Below are 19,837 nucleotides of genomic sequence, written 5' to 3' on the forward strand. Positions count from 1 at the left end.
GCAGGAGGTCATTTACAGTAAACAAATCACTAATTTTCTGATTACATGTTTATATATGATATGTTAACTAAGAGGCCCATGACCTGAAGCAGATGTACAAGGCTGAAAAATTGAGGGAAAACAAGACCCTCCTGTGTGGCCGAGCCCCTGATGTGTGGGCGCTCTAAAACCTCCCAGAACAATAAAGACGTCCAAACAAAATCCCCTAAACACAAAAACTAGGTACACATCAAATAGTGAAACTTTACTTTGAAGCAGAGGGAAATGAGGCCATGATGCTTTGGTTCGTCATGCAGAAGTTAGGAGTCAGATTTTGGCAGAGCGTGTAGCTCTTAAACAGCTCCAGCAAATATTTACAAAGCCCCTCTTCATCACCCTGCTAAGGCTCTTTGACATTACAGTGATTATGGGTACAATAACTAATCCCTCATTAATGTCGTGTCCACGCTGCTTTGGCTCAGAGATAGGAAATCAATGTAGCTCCGCCTGAGGCCAGAACTGAGGGCTGTCTATCTGTGTTTAAGCAGCACCGACTCTCCATATGGAAAGATCGTTAGAGAAAGAAGGGATCTAACTCTGACAAAATAATCAGGCTTTCCATCCAGAGACTGGTCTACAGTGAAAAAACATTTACCCCCTCCTGATTTCTTTTTTTTTTTTTTTTTGCAAATTTGTCACACTTTAATGCCTCAGATCAAACAAATGTTATATTAGAAAAACAGAAAATACAAAATGCCGTTTTTATATGATGATTTCATTTATTAAATGAAAAAAAAAAACATCCAAACCTGCCTTGCCCTATGTGAAACAGTCATTCCCCCTAAACCCAATAACTAGTTGTTCCATTCTTGGTGGCAACAACTGCCAATGAGTCTTTAACATCACTGTGGAGGAATGTTGTCCCACTCTTTTTTGCAAAATTGTCTTTATTCAGCCACATTGGAGGGTTTTCCAGCATGAACGGCCTGCTTAAGGTCAAACAACAGCATCTCAATCAGATTTAGGTCCAGACTTTGACGAGACCACTCCAGAACCTTCGTTTAGTTTTTCAGTCCATTCAGAGGTGGACTTGCTGGTGTGTTCGGGATCATTGTCCTGCTCCATAACCCAAGTGTGCTTGAGCTTGAGGTCATGAACTCATGGTTGGACATTCTCCAGGATTTTCTGGTAGAGAGCAGAATTCATGGTTCTCGTGGTCCAGGTCCTGCTCCAGACCACCACACTACCACCACCATGTCTGACTGTTGGTCTGATGTTCTTCTGATGAAATGCTGGGTTAGTTTTACTCCACATGGACTGGGACGCACACCTTCCAAAACTTCCGTCTGGTCAGTCCTCAGAATATTTTCCCAGAAGTCTCGGGGGTTAACAGGATGTTTTTAGTCAAATGTGGGATGAGCCGTTGTGTTCTTTTTGTCAGCAGTGGTTTTGGTCTTGGAACTCTCCCATGATGCCATTGTTGTCCAGTGTCTTTTTTATTGTTGAGTCATGAACTCTGACCTTAACTGAGTCCATGAAGCCTGCAGGTTTTAAGATGTTGCTCTGGGTTCTTCTGGGACCTCCTGGATGAGTCGTCCATGCACTCTAGGAGTCATTTTGGTAGGCCGCCCTCTCCTGGGAAGGTTGATCACTGTTACAAGTTTTCCCCATTTGTGGATAATGGCTCTCACTGTGGTTGGCTGGAGTCCAAAAGTCTTAGAAATGTCTTTGTAACCCTTTCCAGACTGACAGATGTCATTGACTTTGTTTCTCATCTGTTATTTAATTTCCTTAGGTAGCAGCATGATGTGTTGGAGATCTTTCAGCCTACTTCACTTTGTCAGACAGCTTCTATTTTGGGGTTTGTGGATCCAACAGGTCCGGCTGTAATCAAGCCTGGGTGTGGCCAGTGAAACTGAATCCAGCTATATGAAAAATGTAGTTAATCATGGTTAATTCATGATTTACCAGGGGGGCAATAAGTCTTTCCACATAGGGTCATGTAGGTTTGGATATCTTTTTCCCTTCATAAATGCAATCATCATTTGAAAACTGACTTTTGTATTGACTTGGGTTTTCTTTGTTTTATATTAAAATTTGTTTGATGATCTGAAGTCTTTAATGTGACAAATATGCAAACTGATCTGAATCAACTCTGGTGTTTCAACTTTTATGGCTCCAGCAAACCGTGGTGAGAGCAATTATCCACAAATGGGGAAAACTTTTAGGAGTGGTGAACCTTCCCAGGAGTGGGCAGCTTAACAAAATGACTCCAAGAGTGAACGGACGCCTCATCCAGGAAGTCACAAAAGAACCCAGAACATCTAAAGACCTGCAGGCCTCATTGACTCAATAAAGGTCAGAGTTCATGATTCACCAATGAGATTCATTATTTCACACATCCATCTGGGAAAGCTTCAATAGGAAATGTTTGAGAAAAGGCAGAGTCTTTGATAAAAACTTGGAGTATGATTGGGTGAATGTTCCGTCTGTCACGACTCTAAGGGCCAATCAGAGCAACAAAACACGTGACATAGCCGCTTTCGTGAGGAATAACGCGAAACATGGCAACTATTGACATCTAAGTACTCGGCTTTTGTCGTTTTTGAAAAGAAAACAACTCACTGCTGTTCTTTGTTGTTCTTTTAACAGCAGTTCTTTTAGCATCCATGCTAATCTCTTCCTCCATAACTGCACCAGCTCTTGCTGCTGCTTGTTTACGTCACGACGCTGCTGCGCCTGAAAGTACTGCCCCTCGTCGCTGATTGGTCCTGTCACTTTCTAACCGGGCCCACACGGTTCAGATGGGAGCTTGGCAAGATGGATTCGCCAGTGACAAACAAGGAAACAGGCGAATCCATCGGCTTTGCAAGGTTAGGAAAACCCTCCAATGTGGCTGACTTAAAATAATTCTGCAAAGAAGAATGGGACAACATTCCTCCATACGCTTTATCACAAACACTTGTGTCAGTTGTTGCCGTCGAGGATAGAACACCCAGTTATTGGGTTCAGGGGTCGATGACTTTTTCACATAGGGCCAGGTAGATCTGGATGGCTTTTTTCTAATATTGAACTTTTATGATCTGAAACACTTACATGTGTCTAATATGTAAAAAAAAAAAGAAATCAGGAGGAGGTAAATACTATTTCATAGCACGGTTTAGCAAGGTAAAAACAGCAGAGGTGATTCAGATTGGTTTGTTTTTGGTTAATTTGAGGTTAAAGAAAGACAAACCCCATAATCCTCTAGGAGCCGGCTAAAGTCTTTAATAGGCAGAAGAAAACAAACATTTTCTAATTTTCCCTAAACTGTTGACTGGGCTTTTTTTTATTCTTTTCCTCAAATTTAATGCTGATTTGAATTACAAATGCGGATGCACACTGCAAATATGTACTCTAGCAAACATCCCCATGGCACTGGGCTGCTCTTTAAAGATTCATAAAGCATTTTCCGGAGCCCATCTCCCCACGTTTAAGTACTCAAACTCCCAGCAGAGATGGTAATGTATTGTTCCAAATATTCTCATTGCAAGCTTGTTAGGCAGTTCAAATTGCAATCGTTGAGGCGGAAAGACATTTTACAGTTACAGTCGTTCCAATGCAAGGCCTCAACATAAAGAAGAATACACCCTCGGAACAACTGAAGCTGTGAAAGGCTCGAATTAATGCTGCCAGCTCATGAAATCCGGTGCAGCAGTATAGCAGAGCAGAGCGGCCCTGAATGGCAGTACAGATAAAAAACAGCAGCAAGCTCACATGGCTCTTCAGAGGTCTTCATTCGGTCTTTGGTGCACAGCTGGATCATCCTTTTGGACCCCTGAGTAGCCTTAAAGTAAAGCCGCACGCCGAGTGTGGCAGATCCAACATGGTGACCCTTTGTTATCTGCTCCTGGCCAGCTTTGTTTGCATGGATCATCTGGAAACTCCATTTGTTTTGAGGAAGGGGAGGGTCAACAAACTCCAAATGCACACGCCGCCTGGCCCTCTGTTGTAACCTGAAAAAGAGGCTTCTGAACCCTAAAATGAACAGATGGTGTGGAAGTTGAATTCTTAACAGTGAAGAATCAAAAGCTGTCTGTTCCCAAACAGTGAACAGCTCTGAAAAATGGAGCTCTGCAGCTCTGGCAGGGCAGTTTTGACCAAGAACTGGGTCCAACTCCCTCTGGGGGCCAAGTGGTTTTTGCTTTTATGCGTAACGAAAGAAAAACCTGAAACAGTTGTGGATACATACAAGGATCTATTTTACGCTCTGTATTTAGACACAAGCTGTCCATGTGACGTCCTCCTGCTCTTTCTCTTTAACGGCTTATGAGAGTAAAAACGGACATTTAGGTTACAGCGATCTGACTTCAGGGAGGAATCCACTCAAAGGGACTGGCTGTCTGTCCGTATTTATTTTATAGCCAATTAGAGGTGTGCTGTCGACAAGAATTTGGACTGTGAGCTTTCAAACTTTGAGCGCAGGAAACCGAAAATGGAATAGGTTTGAGATTGAGACTGCCCCAAATCTGCCTCCTCTGAGCACTCCTCCATTTCTCCTATTGATATTAATCTTTTGTTAAACTCTGTTGGAGAACTGAAAGATCTAAGGAGCCACTTTTAGAGAGGATATAGGGTCTGTATTGATCACGAGGGCTTCAAAGACCAGGCTTCAGGATGGTCTGAGATTTAGGCTTCAGCTGTGACAGACTGGTCAGGTACAAAAACAGGGGAGTAAAGGACAGATGCAACAAAATAAAGGCTATGTTCACATACAGCTTTAAAACCCTGCTCACATTTATTGCACAGGTCTGATTTTTTTTCTAATATGCTACCAAATTCAAGGAAGACCCCCTCTGGTTTGGCTTGTAGAAAATAAGGAGTCACTATTGTCGCAAAAGAGTGCATTGTTACAGTTTGAGAGCAAGACTTGTTGATTCTGGGCTCAGATTTTTCCTCAAACTTGTGCTCAGAATTGCCTCCTTATGCTTAGATTTTTTCTAACCTGGCATGCCACATCCATCTGGAAAACCACTGATACACAGTGTCTGGGAAAGGGCAGAGCCTTCGAAAAAAAACTCTGAGGGTGATTGGATGAATGTTCTGTCTGTCACATCTTTACGGGCCAATCAGAGCAACAAAACACGTGACAGCCGCTACTGGGGATTAAACTCCATAGAGAGCTGCATAACTCCGCGAACCATGGTGACTGTAGACATGTCAGTACACGACTTTTGTGGTTTTTAAAGAAAACAACTCACTGCTGTTCTTTGTTCTTCTTCTAAAGAAGAAATGTCATCAAGTTCTGATAAAACTGGCGCTTTAGCAGCATCCACGCTAATCTCTTCCACCATAACTGCACCGGCCTCTTGTTGCTGCTTGCTTCCATCGCGCCCAAAAGTACTGCCCCTTGTCGCTGTTTGGTCCTGTCACTTTCTAACCAGGCCCAAAGGGCTCAGATGGGAGCTTTGCAAGATGGATTCACCAGTGAAAAACAAGGAAACAGGCGAATCCATCTGCTTTGCAAGGTTAGATTTTCTCTGCTTTTGCTCTAAATGTCTGCTTGCACCTAAATCTTTAGTCCATTGCTTGGATTTTCTGGGCTCATTCTCCAATTATTTTTTTATGCAACTGCCACCATCCATTTTTTTCTCTGAGACTGTTCGAAACGTTCTCTGAGCACATACAGAATTTCTCTGCCTGTGCTCGAATATTCCTCTGCATGCTTAAAGGCGCAGTGCATAAAAATTGGGGAATATTAGCACCATCCCTCCAGGTACGTTTCCAGCTGAACACTGGTCTTTCAAGTGTAGTGTCAGGGCGTCCTGAGGTAACCTTGCAAAGCAGATGGATTTGCCCATTTCCCAGTTTTTGCCGCTTTTAGCCCATTTTTGCCACTTCTTTTTGTCACTCATCTCTCCTTTTTGACACTTTAATCCGACTTTTTGCCCTTTTTTCCCACTTTTTTTCACATTTTTGCCCATTTTAGTCACTTTTCACTCATTTTTTGCAACATTTTTGCCACTTTAACTCATTATTTAGTCACTTCCCACCCATTTTTGCCACTTTTCTCCCAGTGTTTGCTGATTTTTGACCATTTTGCCTCCTTTAACTTATTTTATGCCACTTTTTACCACTCAGATTGTGGCTCTTGCAAATGTATTTTTCAACAATTTGGCTCTTCGGTTGAGTAGGGTTGAGTAATGCAGGATTAGAGCCATGGATGAAGGAAAAATATTGCTGTACACTTTGAGAATAAAGCTGAAAATATGAGTCAAAAGTCTAATTTTGAGGATAAAGTTGAAATATAACTTAATTTCACTGACAGCAGTGAGAGCTGCAGAGCCTCAATGCCACAGTTGTTGATAAATTTCCCTTTTTTCTCAAAACTACATTTCAACTTCATTCGTGACATTTTGACTTTTTTTTTAATCTTTAAACGACATTTCAACTTTTTCCCTGAAACTTTTACATTACTCTCGACATATCAGCTTTTTTTCTGTCCATTTACACGGCAACGGCATTTTGGTGCCTGAAAATATTACTTTTTGGAAACGGGCTCCAGAGTGGAAGTTTTTCGTCTCTATGTAAACAGGGAAAACGGCACTTTCTGCGTGCGCACTGCAGCAAATATCCATGCACGAGAAGGCTAATGCTGTGTTTGATTGTACTCGGAACTCGGATAAATCCGACCTCCGGATCGGAAAAGAGCAGTTGAACGGCCCTTGAGCTAGGGACTCCGACTTGGGATTTTGGATAGGATCCAAGCAGCCCGAGTTGGTCGGAATGATGTAGCAAAATGGTGTTGCACACCATGAGAGTCACTCTCTCCTCAACTTTTACTTTTATGTGTCGTCTAATTTAGCGTTTGTGTTACTACAGTAGAGGCCTCTGCACAGCACGCTTTGATGCCCGTATAAGTTCAATGATGCATGCAGGATTCCCCTCGCTGGTGTGTTCAAGTCATACTTACTGCATATGACGTTTCTCCTTCTCTCTCTCTCTCAAGTAGCTAACATATTTACGCCCTTCGACAGCGTATGGGTCGAGTCAGAATCGTGGAGGCACGAAAATCACTCCGCCATCTACTGGCCTGGCATGTATACTACATCGTCTTTGGTGTTTCCCGCCGTCTAGTGTACGACGCAGTATTTGGGTCACACGAAGAGAAAAAAAAAAAAAAAGAATTATTATTTTTTTGACATTACGAGAATAAAGTCATAATATTACGAGAATAACGTCATAATATTATGAGAATAAAGTCGTAATATTACGAGAAAAAATCATAATATTATGAGAAAAAAGTCTTAATATTACGAGATAAAAGGCGTAATATTACGAGAATAAAATATTACAAGAAAGAAAGTCTGCCATTAAAATGAGCAATGTTGAGCATCTTGTGACACTATACTTTAGTGTCGGTTTCACAAATAAGGAAATACTTCAACTTTTGGCACATCAGCATCAAATTATTATCAGAATCAGGACAATACTCCGTCGTAGATCTGCGGCACAACGGCAGAATTTCTTTCTTGTAATATTTTATTCTCATAATACTATGACTTTTTTCTTGTAATATTACGACTTTTTTCTCGGAACATTACGACTTTTTTCTTGGAATATTACGACTTTTTTTCTCTTAATATTACGGCTTTATTCTCGTTATATTCCGACTTTTTTCTCATAATATTACAACTTTTTTCTCGTAATATTAAATTTTTTTTCCTCATAATATGACTTTTTTCTTGGAATATTACGACTTTTTTTCTCTTAATATTACGGCTTTATTCTCGTTATATTCCGACTTTTTTCTCGTAATATTAAAACTTTTTTCCTCATAATATGGCTTTTTCTCGTTATATGACTTTTTTCTCGTAATAGTACGACTTTTTTCTCGGAACATTACGACTTTTTTCTTGGAATATTACGACTTTTTTTCTCTTAATATTACGGCTTTATTCTCGTTATATTCCGACTTTTTTCTCGTAATATTAAAACTTTTTTCCTCATAATATGGCTTTTTCTCGTTATATGACTTTTTTCTCGTAATATTACGACTTTTTTCTCGGAACATTACGACTTTTTTCTTGGAATATTACGACTTTTTTTCTCTTAATATTACGGCTTTATTCTCGTTATATTCCGACTTTTTTCTCATAATATTACAACTTTTTTCTCGTAATATTAAATTTTTTTTCCTCATAATATGACTTTTTTCTCGTAATATTACGACTTTTTTCTCGTAATATTACGACTTTTTTCTTGTAATGTTACTACTTTATAGTCGTTATATAATGACTTTTTTCTCATAATATTCTAAGTATTTTTTTCTCATAATTTTACAACTTAATTCTTTTAATGTTAAAAAATATATATACTTTTATTTTTTTCTATCCGTGTGGTCCTAATACTCCGTTGTACGTGTGATCAGAGATCGTTTTGAAAACGCTGCCGTCTAAATGTGGAACTTTTTGGAAACGAAAACGGAAAATGAAGCAAAACGTGTAAGCGAGGCATCAGACTTTATTCTCAAGGTGCACAGCATTATTTTTGCTTCAGTCCTGCTCTTCATCCTCTACGTACGAATTAATATCTATAGTTTGGCTATCACCCTCATCTCAGTCTGCATTCTGAGATTCCTCCCTCAGCTCTCTCTGACTTTTTATTGACTCTGAATGAAAGCTGAGCGTATATTCTATAGGTAACATGAATAGTGAGTGTTAGACCTTGAGCTGCTGGCAGAGGACAATGGAAAACATGCAGGAGTTATGAAAAGACAAGCTTTGCAAAACCAACACGAAACTCAAGTACAGTAAAAGTGAAATCGCTGAAGTTTGCAGTCTCCAGAGTATTTGGTGGTGCCAAATCAAACTTTGAAGACAAAAAAATACATTAGAGGAATACTTGATTAGTTCAAAATTAAAAAAGCATTCCCAAATGTAGATGAAGATCACTGCTAATGATATAAGCAGGCTGTGAGCCATAGAGGCGTGTATTTGCTTATTCAGTCTAGAATTAACCTCGCTGTCTGACGTTGTTAACCACAGAAGCCCTGCCAGTGTTTGATAGTCCCTCCTCCCCCTCCTCTCTCTTCCTCCCTCCCTCTTAGCGGTGCTCCTTCCCGGCAGCCCTCAGCATCTCTCCAGCAGCGGACTTGAGGACTTTGTGCGACCACCTCGACGCGCAGCAGAAGGCTCTCGCGCTCTCACACAGCACGGAACTGCAGAAACAGCGCGCGGCACAACTTTCACTCGCGCTATTACGCATGGCTCGAGCTTTGCGCCAAAGCGCGACACAAACGCAGTCCGTGAAGAAACTGATGGGAATCTAACGCAGATGAAGACACCAACGAGCTAGAGAGGCGATTAGGGGTTTCTTTGACAGACATTATCATGACCTCAGCATATATGACGGGATATCGTCTTTCTATGTGATAATCGAGCTGTGCGTGCAGACGTGTTGACTGAAATACTCTTTTCACGTGAAGATGGATCTGTGGGGAGTTTATCTGTTTCATCTCATAACTTTGGGTGAGTGAAGATCCTTGAAGTATTTATCTGACCTGCTCCTTCAGGAGTTTGATTTTTTTTTAAATCGGATCAGAGTCATGGAATAAAGTGAGTTTGGGTGTCCTGTACGCTTGGTAATAAGGGTGCCAGTGCGCACATTCGGAATCAGAGCAGCGCACAAACTTGCATTTATTCCTTTTATTCATGCATTACAGTTTTGCTGCTAATTTGCTGTGAGAGATCAGCTGCGTAACTGCTCTGTACGGTGAGCTGTGCTTGAATTTGTGCGTTTGAGCGCGTGTGCGCATTGAAAACTGCCCAAAAGAGCTGCTTTTAAAAAGATGAGTGTTTCCTGCTTACAGTACAAATTCACTCTCATCAGAAGTCTCTCTCTAATGTCACATTTATGGTTTTTTGTGTGTTTTAAAGGACACATTTCATCATATTTTCCTGCAGCTTTGTTTACCAAGCAGAATGATCCAATCCTCCACACCATGCACTTGATTTATGTCGCATGAACCAATCCCTTCAAAGTGACCATCCTCAGCAGTAAATCAGTCTTCTCAGTGTCACTGAACTGCCTGCTCTCCATGTAATTGAACCAGAAGCAGGAATATTGATTTTTGTGGCCGTGTTCACAGAGGAGAGCTGTGTGTTGTTGGCTCTCCTCTGTCACTATGAACACACACGTCAATCTAAAAACCTGCTGTCACAGTGCTAATTACTATTACCAATATGATTACGCCCACTCTGGGCCCTGACGTCAGAAATAATCTCTTTAATTGGCACCAGCTTCTCTCCTTAACAAAGCCAGGGATGTGCTTTAACTCTTAGCCCTGCATTCATTATTAATGAGCTCTACTGAGACGCTCATTAGAGGAATGAATGGACATGTCAGGGAAATCCTGAATGGACGCTGCTTTGACAAACGGTTGGCAAAGGGCGGTTATGTCTGGAATCAGGACTTTAGGGAAGCTCCTAAACACAGTTGGTTGTCGCTACAATCACAAAAATACATAAATGTACAACCCCAGTTCCAAAAAAGTTGGGGCGCTGTGTTTGTCAAATCTCAACAGATCAAAAACAACGTGTCAGATGCTGAAAGTGAAACATTTCACCATTTCATGAGAAATATCAGCTCATTTTGAATTTGATGGCAGCAACACATCTCAAAAGCGTAGGGACGGGGCAACTAAAGGCTGGAAAAGTAAGCGGTACAAATGAAAAACATCTGGAGGAGCATTTAAGGCCAGTTAACCAGTTAAGGCTGAATCCCAAGTCTCCCCTTAACCCTTAATCTTACTCTCAAGCTCAAACCTCAGTCCTACTCTCCCCTCAAAACCAAGTGTAAGGGCCAACTGGTGAATTAGAAATGGGACAACCCTTAATAGCAGTTACAATTTCAGACTGTAGAGGGCATTAATGTGCCAAAACTGCTATTTTGACACATTTCAAGTTCGAGAAATATTACAACTTGTGCAATCTGGAAATTGCAGCAGGCCGTATTGTGATTTAATCTAATTAGTGATTAATTTCCCAGCCCTAGTGCCAAGATGTTGGCAGCTTACACATCTGGAAAGGAACTATCAGTGCTGAAAGTAGAGAGAGGTTTTAGAGCAACATATGCTCCCATCCAGACAACGACTGCCAGAGAATATTATTCTCTACTGAACCATGCAGCATAATTCAATTTACTCCTTATTCTGACATGTTTTCATGCCAATATTGATATGATTTTCTTTCATTAAGTTTTGAAATCAGAATCTTCACCTTAGCACTGGTACATAGTGTAGACTATTACTGCTGAATAACTTAATTATATGAGTCTTATCTTTTGCATTATTAAGCTCTTTGTTTGATGTCTTTAATGAATGAAGGGATTGATTTCCTCTGCATCCTGATAAGATCAGGATTTAGTCTTACCTGTTATAAAACAGTGGGAAATTCTTTGGCCAAATGCCATTTTAAGTTAATCAGCTCTGAGCTCTGCTCCTCAATACTTACCTGGATGCTGTGCTATGAAAAACCAACATTACCTAATGATTCAGAGCTAACTGAACTGGGAAAGGCTAATATCTTTATTATCTGGTGTTTGACATTTTGCTTATTTCATATTTACACGTTTTAATAAGTTTATTGTGCAGCTCGTCGCTCAGGGTCTTTTCTCTCTTTCTTTTTCAGGCATGGCACATTATTTTGACATAGCAGACCTGATGATGATTTTACGCTTTATTCTAAATTATAGCTGGAAACAAAACAGATATTTTAGTAAGAATTTAAAAATCTGGTTGGGAAATGCCTCTGATAGTCTTAACCCTTTACCCACTGAGGTAGCGCAGGTGATCTGTTCTATATGTCTGGAGTTTTATTACCATAACTCTGTCAAAATTTGTCCGATTTGAAAAATTCCAATGGTGTTGGAAAGCTGAGAATTGTGGGCATGCACACATATATGGTTCTTTACGGTACTCACAACCAGATAATGTGGGCATTCATAACAATACACCAGAAGTTTGGAGAGACAACTACACAGATTCTCAGCACCATAACTCCTCGAAAGTTTGCTCAATTTAAAAAATTCCAGCGTTGACAGAGAGCTGAGAATCTGTGCTTTCCGGCAATGTATGATGTGTTGTATATATATCACAGTAGTGTTGAACAGCACCGCGAAAAGGTCAGCTTTGCAGAACAGAAGGCTCCGTCCGTATCTGGATTTGTATTTAACGTCGAGCATAAATGGGCCTTTATGGTGGAGAATAAGAAAGTGGCCCATCATCCTAATAAATTTCTGTGTGTGGCCTCCAGTGGAAAGGGTTCGGACACCCCTGGCTTAAAGGGTGCTGAGATGAAATGATGGGGTGCTCAGCACCCTTAGAAAGGCTCTAAAATCACCAATGCTTCAGTTGTAATTGATATTACGATCAGTGAACACAATTAGTCAACAATTTTACAACATATTCACGTGTGTTTATCCATTTCCTCCTCATCTTTGAAAAATAAATAATAAACAATTAAATGTAAAATAAAACGTAAAAATGTAAACTAATGATTTACATAAAAATGAGTAATCAAAGAATAAAAATGTCATGCTTTTGTATTTTCCAAAATATCACAATAAACAAATAAAAACTTACCATAACGCCAAAATTGTGTCTGGAACTGAAAGGTAAATACCCACAGCTAATTTGTCATCACATATTAAACTAACATATATTTTAGAGCAAAATAAACAGACCTGAAAACAACAAAATGTCTTATAAAAGCTGGCTCTAAAAGAGCAGATATTTGCTGAAATGGTGAGGCGTTCTAGCCCGTTAAGAATCTGTTCAAATCAATTAACCAACCAAATCCACTACAGGTCAGGAACTATGAGTCAGCAGGGAGGAATCGCTACATTTCTTTGTTTCTGTGACTTCCAGCCTTCAATACAAACAGAAAGCTAAGCTCAGACTTTACCCAGCTCCTCTAATGGCTCTGGATACCTGTGAGACAATACTGAGGGTTCTTAAAATCACCACCATTTTCTGTAGAGAGCTCTCCAAGCAAACATGGGAGCATATTGTCTTGGCAGGGAACAGCAGCCATTATGGTTTGGCATTGTCGGATTGTTTGTTGGCAAAATCCTGTCAGAAAAGGAGATATTGGTAAGTGCAGCATTATAAACGTCTGCTTTACAGTTCAACAGGACATTTATGAAAATCCTCCTGCCTCTACAAGGATGAGCCAGTTATTCAGTTATTGATGGGGCAATATAAGAGATGTGGGATACCTTAATGAGCATTTCCCAACACTTTCTGACAAAATTAAATGTAATGTGGAGTCAAAAGTACAGATCAGGCTGAAGGACTGACCGATAACCAATTTAAAGGTCACATATTTTACCCCTGTAAGACAAATTTATATCGGTGTCAGAGGTCCTCAAAACACGCCTGTTAAGTTTTTTGCTGAAAAACACTCAGTATTGGATTTTTGCATGTCTAAAAACCTCCTCTGTTTCAGTCCTGCTCAGACCGAGCTGTGTCTGTGGCTTTAAATGTTTCTGAGCTGTTTGACTCCGCCCCTGACTCCGCCCCTCTCAGGAAATGAATGTGACTTAATGGATGTGGCTCTCCTGATCCTCCACTTCCAAGCGGGGAGAACCAATCGAATTTGGGGGCGGGGCTAACTCTCCGCATGACATCATGAGGGGAAAATCTGATAACCGCTTGTTTCAGCAAACATTTTCTGAAAGGTGTGTGGGGGAGTGAAATTCACAGCTTAATCTGTTGAAGCCTTCTCCAGGTATCTTACTCTCTGGCCTGTTGGTCTGACTCGAGACCAGATCCTTGACTGTTGACAGGCCCTGTAGGGATGCTAACCCAGCAGAGGGTCCGTTTGTGCTGCTGCCTCCGCTGTTATGAAAAATGAAATAAATCCAAAAGGAGGCAGTCGCCTGTCGGAGCGTTGATCGTATCTGCATGATAAATGTGCACGGCAGCTGCCTTTGACAGACCCACACTGAGACTCAGAAATGTACAGAATTAAGCACAATTGTGCAGTGTAAGTATTTTTTAGATTAGATAAGCATTCTCCTGCAGTAAGGACTTCAAGCGCTGAAAAGAGGCACAAAAGGACGGTTTCATATGAATGTGCTGGTCCCATTGTAGCTCCAGGTGATAACTTTTGATGGGTCAAACTCAGAACAGCTCTTGATCTCACTGGTGGCGATGGTTAAGTTTAGAAGCACCGGCAGCTCTAGAAATGAAATTAAATACTTTTACTAAGGTGGAACTTTCTCATTTGGACTCATATCGGCTCTGAGTTTGTCCTCGGACTTATTTTAAAGGTGCAGCCTCTTTCTACACTCCTGTCTACCAGTATCAGGCTGTATTTTGTGATTTAATGGTCTTGACATTGTGGGATATGACCTGTGTCTTTAATGGAGACAGATAAGTACTGCCAAGCATGCTATTACGGAGCATATTGGCCGGCCTCTTGTAGGGGATTTGTCATGAATCTCATTTGAAGGAGCCATGAAGAACACCGGGGCCATCACATGCGTTCTCCATGTGGGACAGATGGGTCAGTCAATGCTGGTAAATTGAAGTTTTAATGGTTAAGGGAGATAGTCCAGCCTTCAGTTATGAGGCGTTAATGCCCCGTTAACACAGAAACCCTTGACTTGATTCTTCATTCCCAGTGTTTCTCAGGGTTAATCATTCTCACTTTCACTTCCTAACCAGGAGATAATGAAGCACAGGGGATTGAATCAGCTCGTTAGTGTGCACATTTAAAACATTTTTGAATCATTGTTGCCTCTTAATGAAAAGTTGATGAAATAACTGACCTTATTAATTCATTTTTCTCAGGATTTGATTACAAAATGACGCATCAAAGAGGGTAATACATTCTGGTTTAAGGGCACTTCTGTTTTCACTGGTCCCTTTGTTTTGAAATGATTTCCATGAGAGGACGTGGTTTCACACTTCGTGTTTTAAAGAACCTGAAAAGTGAAATCCAAACTTTATGTCTTAACACTCTAGAAATGTTGGAATATAGTAGCCACGTTAGCTATGTATCTATGAAGCTAATGTAGCTATGTTGTCTTACATTTACATTACCTACGAAGTTATCTTCTCCTCGTTTGCTAAAGTTAATGTAGCTGCATTGGCTTACGTAGCTACAGCTAGTGAAGCCACATTAGCTTACAAAGCTACATTAACTTTGTAACGTGTAAAGCTAATGTTGCTATGTTTTCTTACATAATTACATCGATTACAAAGCTATTTTATCTTCATTTGCTAAATTAAATGTAGCTTCATTCACTTACGTAACTAAAGCTAGCTTACCTATGAAGCTAGCAGAGCTAAAGCTAATGTTGCTAAAGCGGGGAACAGGAAATCCGATTCACTGTCAAATGACGTCGCCTCTGTCCTGGCGGTCTCACAGCAGTGGCTCTCAACTCAGGGTTTCTGCTCAGGGGGGCGTCTGACGGCAGTGGTCTGCAGCCAGACCCCTCTCATGGGTTCTGGCGGTGGCTGGCGCTGAAAATTAAACCGTGGGGTATCTCAAGCAGAGCAGAGTAGCGCCTCTGGCACATCCTGGAGACGCACTGGAGCAGTACAGTTGCAAAGACTAAGAAGAAAAGGAGCGATTTGCTGTTTATCTTTAGTAACAGTTATCATATTGATGTAAAACGTGCCATAAATAGAAGAAGTCATTAGTTAATGTGTTTATCCTTATGGAAAGGGAAATTTAACCACAGCTCGATGCTACTCTTGAAGTCAGCACTGGTTCTCCTGAGGTCAACAGGAAACTTAACTCCATAAAGGATATGACTTTTCCATCCAAACCCTATCAATATATTTGAGTTCCATCTGCAGGCTGGCAGATCTGCAGGTTAAAAGCTTTTGAGACAGAATGGCTGTTAGATTTCTCCTGTGCGCTGCCTCTGTGCTCCTTTCTTTGTCAGAGCGTTTAAAAATGTCTGTGTTTAATTAGAGAGGTTTTAAAATGTTCTGTTGAGCTGGCACATTGCTATTCATCTGATGTCTGACGGTCTGATGGCTCTGACCTTTAATGGTGACAGTGTTCAACTTTTCACATAATCATCATCTGCCTATAATATCAAACCATAATAACTTCAAACAGTACTTAAAGTTGGAAATAAAAGAGGCTCCCGTTTGTCTGAAAGGCCGGGCCAAGCAGTGACATTGTCAGCTGTGGAGGGGGGGTGAGGCTGAAGACAAACCATTGATTAGGTGTGATGAATGTGGGTGAAAAATAAATGAGTCTGAGTTTACGGCCCTAATCCATTATAGTAGCTGAGAGCCTCTGGTTATATCACTGTTAACTCATTACAGCGTGTGTTTACACTCGGAGATTTATGTGATTGAAGGAAGTCACTCCAGACAAATGGAGCAACAAGGAGCAGTGAGGAGACACTCAACATGATCCCTGGTTATATCACGGTTTTATTTAGTGTAAGACAGGGGTGTCCAAACTGCAGCCTGGGGGCCATTTGTGGCCCTTTGTTCAATTAGACCTGGATAATTCTCAATGTAACATGAAATATGGCCCACATTAGAACATTTGAACATGAGGATTGGACTTGACTGTTTTGTACTTCTTAATCTCCACATGAGGCGCTGTGTTAATTCAGTAAACAATCATTTTGACAAGGGCAATCTGTTAAGGTTTTTTTCATGACTGTATTGAGACAACAGCTAAAACTAGAAAAGCACTCACAGAGCGAAGACCTCTGCCATTAGCCCTATCTCCCAATAGTACAGAATCCTTTAAAAAATTCCTGGATCCAGACGGTGATCCGGATCACTCCCAAAATCTAATCAGTTCATCCTCATGCCATTTCTGACATTTCCTGAAAATTTCATGAAAATCCGTCCCTGACTTTTTGAGTTATGTTGTTAACAAACTAACTAACCAATGACCAAACCTACCCAATCACATAACCTCCTTGGTGAAGGTAATGAAGCAAAAGCTGGCAAAATTTGACAAAAAGTGGCAAAGAGCTAAAGCAGGCCAAAAGATGTTGAAGAAAAACGTGCAAAAAGTGGTTAAAAAGTGACAAATGGGGTGAAAAGGGAAAAAATGGGATAAAGAGGCAAAAAGGTCTTTAAAAAATGGGAAAAATAAGCCAAAAAGTGGCAAAAATGCAACAAAATGTGGTGAAAATAGACAAAAAGTGGTAAAACAGGCAACCAAAAAATGTGACTAAAGTAGGCAAAAGTTGCAAAAGATGTTAAAGAAATGGGCCAAAAAGGGGAAACTACTGAAAGGGGGGGGGGCAAAAATGTGCTAACGTGCAGAAATTGATCAACAAAAGCGTCAGAAATGGGTGAAAAATGAGCAAAAGTGGGATAAAAGTGTGGCAATAATAGATTGGTAAAGTGGTGAAAGTGGTTAAAAAGTAACACAAATAAATCATTCCAATAAACAGAACCCAATAACAGCTTGTCACAGTTTTCAGCTCCAAAAATCAAAAGGTAACTGTTAGCCAGAATGCTAACACCAATGCTACTGATCCAACAAACATACATTGATATCTACCTGAACAACTGACCACAGACTTCACCACCTATAAGAGATCGAGTAAAGTCTTGTTAATTCTGCAGCGCAATGCTATACTAAAGCCACATCCGAACTATTCGCTCCATCTGCAGCCATTGTTTACAAGCTTGCAGGACAAATAAATCGTGTTGTTTCTGTCGGGAACTTTGCATGGTCATTTCTTTGCAAGAGGTGAAATTTGCATGGTTAAAGAGGATTCCCCTTTAATACGCTGGTAGGTGACATGCAAAAGTGAGACACGGAGGCAGCAAACTGACAGTCACTCATGAGAGGGAAAAAAGCCCTGCAGTCATTATTCTAAGCCATGAGACAGAGACACTTTCATAGTCGGACTTCCTTTAATATGCATGACACTCTGGTTTAAAATTGCTATTGATCTGCAGGTTTAGAGATGGAAGGTGGAAATGATACAGCACTTGCATAAGCAGGACTCTCTCCCCATTAAGCCTGTTAGGAAATGCAGAAAATGGCTCTGAGGTTACAGACGTACAGTGGCCTCTGAGGGCCAAACAGAGGCTCATTAACTCAGAATCTGTCGGTGCTTATCCGGAGAACAAAAACTGTTCCAGACAAGTAGGCAGAAAGTTTCAGACCAGGAATTTCAGCTCTGCTTCCTGCATTTTTGCTTTGTACGTGGGACACTGCTGAATCAGTAGTGTTAGCGGCGTTTCATGAAGATGGATGGAAGCAAATCTTGAAAGAGTACGTGCAACAAAAGGTGCAAGGACACATTTTTAAGGCTCCCTTTGCAGGTTGGCTGGGTGTGAAATTAGTATTTTCATTGCACAAAAAATGGCCTTTGAGGGAGTATGAGGTATTTTGTTTTTCATACCCAAACACAGGAGCAATTTTAGCAATAAGCTAGAAACAACGCTGCAGTTATTCAACTTTGATGGAATTCAGAAAGGCTAAATTCTCTAAAAAAGGTGCAGATTTTTTTCACATGTACTCATCAGAGCTCTCTCATATTCAGCTGCAGTAACCTTCGGTTAGAATGAGCTTCTTTTGATGAAAATGGCAAGATATCTGATTCCTCCTTGACTTTTCTGACATTAATAACCAGTGCACACAGAACAGTGACTTTTTAATGAAACTGTCATCGGCTCTATTGTTGCCCTTTCCAACTATAAATGACAAAAGCTAATATTTGTTCAGTTTTCTCCTTAGCAAATTTCCTGCAGCAAAAGCTGCTCTGGAGTCTCAGGTTCTGTGATGCAACATTATTTTATCTCATCACTGGTACAACAACATTCATCAGTCCATGCAGGGGGAAGAAAAGCTCAGAGCAAATCTGCATTGTGCATCAAATGATACAAAAACCTGCTCAAATGATGCTCCCTTTGCAAGTCAAGCAGCATGCTTCAACTTTCCAGGAGTGCATGGCTACAAAAACCAATATTGATAGGTGCATTTATCACAGTAGGTATTGAATACAATAAAATAAATTCAAAAGCAACTAATCCATAGTAGTAGGAATCTGAGTGAGGGTGCAACAAGCTTTATGTTATAAAGGAGGAGGCTGGGGTGGAGCAGGTGAAGCTTTATGTTATAAAGGAGGAGGCTAGGGTGGAGCAGGTGAAGCTTTATGTTATAAAGGAGGAGGCTGGGGTGGAGCAGGTGAAGCTTTATGTTATAAAGGAGGAGGCTAGGGTGGAGCAGGTGAAGCTTTATGTTATAAAGGAGGAGGCTAGGGTGGAGCAGGTGAAGCTTTATGTTATAAAGGAGGAGGCTGGGGTGGAGGAGGTGAAGCTTTATGTTACAAAGGAGGAGGCTGGGGTGGAGGAGATTAAGCCGTGCCAGCTGCAGCAGCGTGGTGCATCATCATAAATGCAGGCAGGTGTTAGTGAGAAGCATGTCATATTTAAATACAGCGCTGTGTTTATCAAGTAACCAAGGGTGTGCTAGCAGGATGGATCCGTGCCTCATGCCTCTAAAGAATGTCGCTGGTGAGCGTTGCAGCAGTCTGAACTGATTGTTGCAGCTCCAATCAAGCCGTCTGATGTAGTTGCCGATGATTCAGCCTGTCAAGTCACAGAGATTGGGTTTTAGAACGCAGCAGGCAGAGAAATGTGAAAAGGGAAATATAAATCTCATTTTGAAAGGCTATATATGCCATCAGCTGTTAAGCCTGATGTGCAGCTGATGGAGGCAGGAGTTTGGCAGGGGGAAGTTCCTGTGTTAAGTTATAAAAAAGATCGATGTAAGCCTAATTATTTCTAAGGAGCAGATAGATGTGAAAAATGAAATTAGAAACTTTGTTTAAAAAAGGCGCTTCTTTACTTACTTTTAAGAAATTTAAG

At 40.8% G+C, this 19,837-nt stretch overlaps 1 protein-coding gene and 1 long non-coding RNA gene across 2 annotated transcripts in view; one reads left to right on the forward strand and one right to left on the reverse strand.

Moving 5' to 3' along the window:
- The first annotated feature begins 9,112 nt into the window (after positions 1-9,112).
- Positions 9,113-19,837, forward strand: part of gfra4b (GDNF family receptor alpha 4b) — a 70,985-nt gene continuing 60,260 nt past the window's right edge. Inside the window, exon 1 of the mRNA XM_041798238.1 lies at positions 9,113-9,488. Within this exon, the coding sequence (XP_041654172.1) occupies positions 9,446-9,488 (43 nt within the window). The 5' untranslated portion in view covers positions 9,113-9,445. The remainder of the gene's footprint in view (positions 9,489-19,837) is intronic.
- The window catches only part of LOC121516823, a 142,995-nt gene continuing 142,504 nt past the window's right edge, over positions 19,347-19,837 (reverse strand). Inside the window, exon 3 of the long non-coding RNA XR_005992510.1 lies at positions 19,347-19,558. This is a non-coding gene — a long non-coding RNA (uncharacterized LOC121516823). The remainder of the gene's footprint in view (positions 19,559-19,837) is intronic.

Source organism: Cheilinus undulatus, linkage group 10 (genome assembly GCF_018320785.1).
Source record: "Cheilinus undulatus linkage group 10, ASM1832078v1, whole genome shotgun sequence".
Classification (NCBI taxonomy): domain Eukaryota; kingdom Metazoa; phylum Chordata; class Actinopteri; order Labriformes; family Labridae; genus Cheilinus; species Cheilinus undulatus.